The sequence below is a fragment of the Penaeus japonicus genome, unplaced genomic scaffold (assembly GCF_977035675.1).
Source record: "Penaeus japonicus unplaced genomic scaffold, GWHDUDI00000001_assembly GWHDUDI00000022, whole genome shotgun sequence".
Classification (NCBI taxonomy): Eukaryota; Metazoa; Arthropoda; class Malacostraca; order Decapoda; family Penaeidae; genus Penaeus; species Penaeus japonicus.
Genome location: NW_028234424.1, coordinates 16,242,739 through 16,247,738, shown reverse-complemented (window position 1 = coordinate 16,247,738; position 5,000 = coordinate 16,242,739). Strand labels below are relative to the sequence as shown.

Genomic DNA, 5,000 nt, shown 5'->3' with positions numbered 1-5,000 from the left:
AGTACATAGTCTGACTGTTGTATTCCCCACGCCCAGCCTGTGCTAACCGTCGTGCACTTTAAACTACTAAAGAGAGGAAAAGAAAATGAGTGGGATGTGGGGTTTTAAAAGATAGGAAAGGGGGAAAAACAAGAGCTACTCAATAAAGCTCGGCCATTAGAGTTTGGCCAATGACTACAGTGCAGAGATGCTAAACTAGTTAACCTTTAGTGTGTTATATAAAAAAAAAGAGAGAAAAGGTTGTTTTTAGTATATATCATCAAACTTATTTTTGATACTATTAGCCCTGAGATTTTGAAGTTCATCACTACTGCAGTTCAACTGTAAAATATCATACATTTTGAAGGGCTTGTGTATTTTATCCTAATAATGAAAATTCATGTGCCAAGCTTAGGAAGGGGTGCAAGTTTCGAATTTTACGAAGAACTTGGAGTAGGCAAGTCACTTAGAGAGAGGAAAGTGAAGCAATATTTCCAAAAATAAGAAAATTAATGGAGTAAGAGGGATTCTAGCAATATGACTAAAGAGCATCCTTTGAAACATCAAAAACTTCACTGCCTTTTTTGTTGTTTTTCCTTTTTACAAGTAGAAGAGAAAAATGGGAAGACGATGAAAGAAAGAAAGAAAAAGAAAAACAAGCTAGACAGACAGCCCATTTCATAGATGATTTACATTAATTCAGGAATTGTATGATATCTACTTTAAATGTTCCTAAACTTCAACATCCTTTTGTAATTTTCATATGTGTGAATGTTAAGAAAATGATTTTCATTCATGAGTGACAATTGCTCGGTCTCTGTTTTGGGCATGTCTTCCACGCAACTGACATGGAAAAAAAAGGAAAAAGGAATTGGTTCCATATATTTAGAATGTGATTTTCAGTTTTTATTCTATTTTTTATTTTATTTTTTTGTGCGTGTGTGTGTGAATCATTTTCATGTGGTTATGCTATATAAAAAACAAAAAAGTAAAGAAAATTATAAAAAAAAAAACATATATCCCAGTGATTGTTTGATATTCTTGTAAAGCCCAGTGATTGTGTTGTGGAAAACTTCTTTCTCTTTATTTTGTTTAAGTTCACCGTTTCTGGGCCCAAAGTGACTAAGAATTGCCATCAAGTATTCCATACTTATTTTTTACTTTTTTCAACATTTGTATACAATTCCTGTTTTTCTTTTTCTATGTAATTTCACCTTCATTTTCCCGTTTATATGGCCAATAGAATTAGACGTACACAACTGTGATCTCTTCCAAACGCCGGTAACTTTTGTCTCTTGACGGCCCTCCTGATCGAGGCAGGAAATGGGCCGATTGCAAGGAGGCACAATGACAAATTTCCCATTGTACTTGCAGGGGCTCTCTCACTACTGTTATTTATGTGATCTGTACAACTTTAAATCTGTCTCTCTCTATCTCTGTCTCTGTTTCTCTATCTCTCTTTCTTTCTTCCTTCTCCTTTTTTCTGTTTAAGATCTCATTTACTCTTCTGATTAGCTGATTGATTAGTAAGAAAGTCACTATAAAACCTTTTGGAAATGTATGTCATTTTTAGTACTTTTCAGAAAAGTCTGTGTAATCAATCAATGGAGAGCTTCAACATTGCAGGGTAATAAAGCTCACTGAAGGAGGAATTTTACCCATTGTATTTAATTCTGCTCAAGAAACAAAAGCAAAACCAATATATAAAGAGCGTTAGACACGGATTTAGAACACTATACAGAATCTTTTTGTCAAACCATCTGAAATGAGTTCAAATAAACACACACGACAAAGAACATATCCCAGTCTGGAGAACAGTGTGCATATTCTTAATTATAGCAATGCAAGTACAGAGCAAGATTGAAAATAGGAAGACGGTACAACTTCACATTACAAGTAGCAATTTTTCAAAATATTTACACTTTCCATCCCCCTTTTTCTGTAAGGCATAACTTCTGAATGCCTTGTCAGCCTACGTTTTGATATCAATAAACAATCACCTTGGTTTTCTTTCTTTTAATTTTATACCTTTACAAATTATCATTGGTTATGGACAACCTGGAGAACTTGTTTTTTTGTATCAGCTGCTGGTATAATTTTTTTTTTGTGTGTGTGTGGAAATTTAAGACAATCTAAATGGCTCTAGGTTCCATATGGATTATCTATAGTCTTTTGTTTGTATATCTTTCATCAAGCAAGTTTTGATACCAGAATTTTCATATACTCCTAGATTACAGTGTGACTGTTCGCTACCAAACAAGCCAGACTGCCTTTTTCAGCAAGGATGAAAATTATCAGCACTTGATCACAGTAATATAGTTAACATAATGAGTTCACTTGTGGGGTTTTAATACAATTGTTTCAATAATACTCGGGCATTCTTTCTCGGTGAAAATTATTCGCAAATTCAAGTTGGTACATCTCTAAAGAGGGTCTGAATACGAATAAGAATCGTGAGGAGAAATTTTACACAATCCAGATGTGCTTCCATCTTGATTCCACATGGCTGCGCAATCTGACTCATTTTGTAGTGGAAGGTCGCAACTGATATTAAAATAAGAAGTTGCTGTCTCATTCTCTTGTGAATTTATCCATAAAACTTTCCATATACTTGAGTTGTATATTATATAATAAACTAATATATATATATTTACAAAGTAATGCACTTACCTCTTAATAAGTAATAATGCTAATGTATATGAATAGGAAATGAAGTCTTACACAGAGTAAAATCATATTTTAATAGATACAATCTTGGAGCATTCAATCCATAAATAAAAGCTATACAAAATTACATTTTAACAACGGTAAAACAAAAACTACAATTGTGCCTTCACACCCACAGTAAATATGCCAGCAAGAGTGTTGCCTATTATGTTCTGGGCAAAGGTTTGTAGTGTGCTGGTCATTTCTTGTAGTTAAAATTGGTGCACTTATATGTCTAGTGCAATAGGCGCTGACTGTAATTAGAGGTCTAGTGTAACAGTTAAATATTTGGTGTAATAAGTACATATCGTGTAATCTAGTGTAATCGTTGCTTGTATCTTGATTATAATCAAAGGTCTGTAGTGATATTAACAGTATGAGTAGAAGCAGGTTCCAGCCTGTGTGCAACGCCCCCCCCTCGGGCGTCAGAACGAGACACCAGCTTATCCTTGGTCTTCGATACCCCATTGACACTAGGGTACGGGAGGTGTAGGACCTGCAGGGTGTTGTTCGTTGTAATCGCGTTTCTTACGGATCCCGGGAGACGGTCGATGTCGCCAAAGTCTGTGGAAGCGAACGAGGGAGAGGTTGGCGAGCTGAGAATTGTGAAGCCGAATTGGGGGGCATGACCTCATTGTTCTCTGTCTAATATATATTGACTGGTTCCACTGAAGGAAAAACAAATATAAGCAATAGGCTTCATGAATCAACACAACCTGCAAAGGAGTAAAGTCCACACCTTGCATTCCACTGCCACACACATTGCATCGCAAAATGGACATACTCTACGCCCAATACCATTCCTCACCTTCTACAAAGACTTGGTCCAGTCCTGGTCTGACTGTGATTCTCGGCTGCTCGATGGCTTCGGTGAGGCTGTGGCCTTGGAACAGCAACTGACTGATCACCTGAATCACCGCTCCCACGTCGGGACTGGACAGCACCGCGCGCATCCCACATACCTGGAGAAATGTAGTATTGGGGGGCCGCTTATAATGTACTTATGATACATATATAAAAACACTTTATATCATAGTAACACCTACTTCAAATAACAGGTTGATATTCATTCGTAACTTCATTTACATTAATAATGACGATATTAGTAAGAGAAACAACAGCATCACCAACAGTAGTAACATCCTAACCTCAACAAAGACAACAAAGACAGAACTTATCCCCGACCTGATGAACGTCTGTGATGATAACAGGCGTGTAAGTATTGAGGGGTCTGGAGTGAGAAAACTGCTCGTCGCCAGGGTGCGTGTGCGGAGGCATGTTGGACAAGTGATTGTTGAAAAGGATTCCGCTTTTTGTCATCACGCGGGAACCGAAATACGTTCCAAGGCCACTGTAAAAAAAGAAAAGGATATTTTAAAAAATCGCTTAGTAGGGAATTCACGTAGGAAATTCTTCACGAAATATTTGAAAAAATAGTCATATAAAAAAAACACTTCAAATTTCTATTACAAAACGAAACACCAGACTTGCAACTTACGCAACCAATGCAACATAACTATCAAACGTATCTATAACGGAGACTGAGGAAGCAGTCTGCTCAGGAAGGCGGAAGATATTGGGGTCGGCCAAAGTAACCCGGTCATCTTTCCACTCGCTTGATGCTGACAGCAATTCGTTTGTCATGTTCTGCAAGACCGCCTCCTCTGCATCGGCTGGAGCAAGAAAGTTTTATCAAATCATCAATACATAACTAAGTATTTAAAAAAAGAAACGAAAATAAATCTAAAGATGATAATAAAAAGTGAAAGGGTAGGTTAGGTTAGTTGCTTTTTTTCAAATGGGTTAATTACTGAAACGAACGAGGAGAAAAATACCGCTACTTCTGCATCAGCCGTTGCAAAGATTTTTAAAAACATAATACATGAAAAAAAGTAAAACACAAGACACACTCCAAGCCTAGACGCAACACCTCAAACCGCTTTACCTAAACTGACGAATCCAGCATAACTTCTCCGAATGGCTTCGAGGAACGAATGGTAGAAATTCGACAGCGGCAAATGCGTGGTCAAGTTGCTGTTGCGAAGGAGTTGCAAAGCTGCCAATAACTGCGGTCCTCCGAAGGGTGCTGGGGCGGTGAACACAGACATGTTCTTCAGCGACATGTGTATGCATGGACGCTCCCTCGGCTGAAGGGAAGAGGCTTAAGGTTAAGCATTTCCGAATGGATCTAATTGATGAAACGAATGAAATGAAAATATCAAATAGAGTTAATTGCAAGTGGTATGGGGATTTCGGTAATGATTTTCATCCAAAATTATTAAAAAAAAAACTAAAATAGATATTCAATATAATTG

At 37.2% G+C, this 5,000-nt stretch overlaps 2 protein-coding genes across 3 annotated transcripts in view; one reads left to right on the top strand and one right to left on the bottom strand.

The window, feature by feature from the left end:
- The window catches only part of flr (actin-interacting protein 1 flr), a 20,236-nt gene extending 18,251 nt beyond the window's left edge, over positions 1–1,985 (top strand). For both annotated transcript variants that reach the window (XM_043009011.2, XM_043009012.2), the window contains one exon: positions 1–1,985. This exon is cut by the window's left edge and continues 757 nt beyond it. The gene's annotated coding sequence lies outside the window, so the exon portion shown is untranslated.
- Positions 1,986–2,703: 718 nt separating this feature from the next.
- The window catches only part of LOC122248760 (uncharacterized), an 11,545-nt gene continuing 9,248 nt past the window's right edge, over positions 2,704–5,000 (bottom strand). The window contains exons 8-12 of the mRNA XM_086549232.1: positions 4,631–4,832; positions 4,184–4,358; positions 3,871–4,036; positions 3,494–3,647; positions 2,704–3,249 (exon numbers count right to left, since the gene is read on the bottom strand). Of these exons, the coding sequence (XP_086405358.1) occupies positions 3,035–3,249; positions 3,494–3,647; positions 3,871–4,036; positions 4,184–4,358; positions 4,631–4,832 (912 nt within the window). The 3' untranslated portion in view covers positions 2,704–3,034. The remainder of the gene's footprint in view (positions 3,250–3,493; positions 3,648–3,870; positions 4,037–4,183; positions 4,359–4,630; positions 4,833–5,000) is intronic.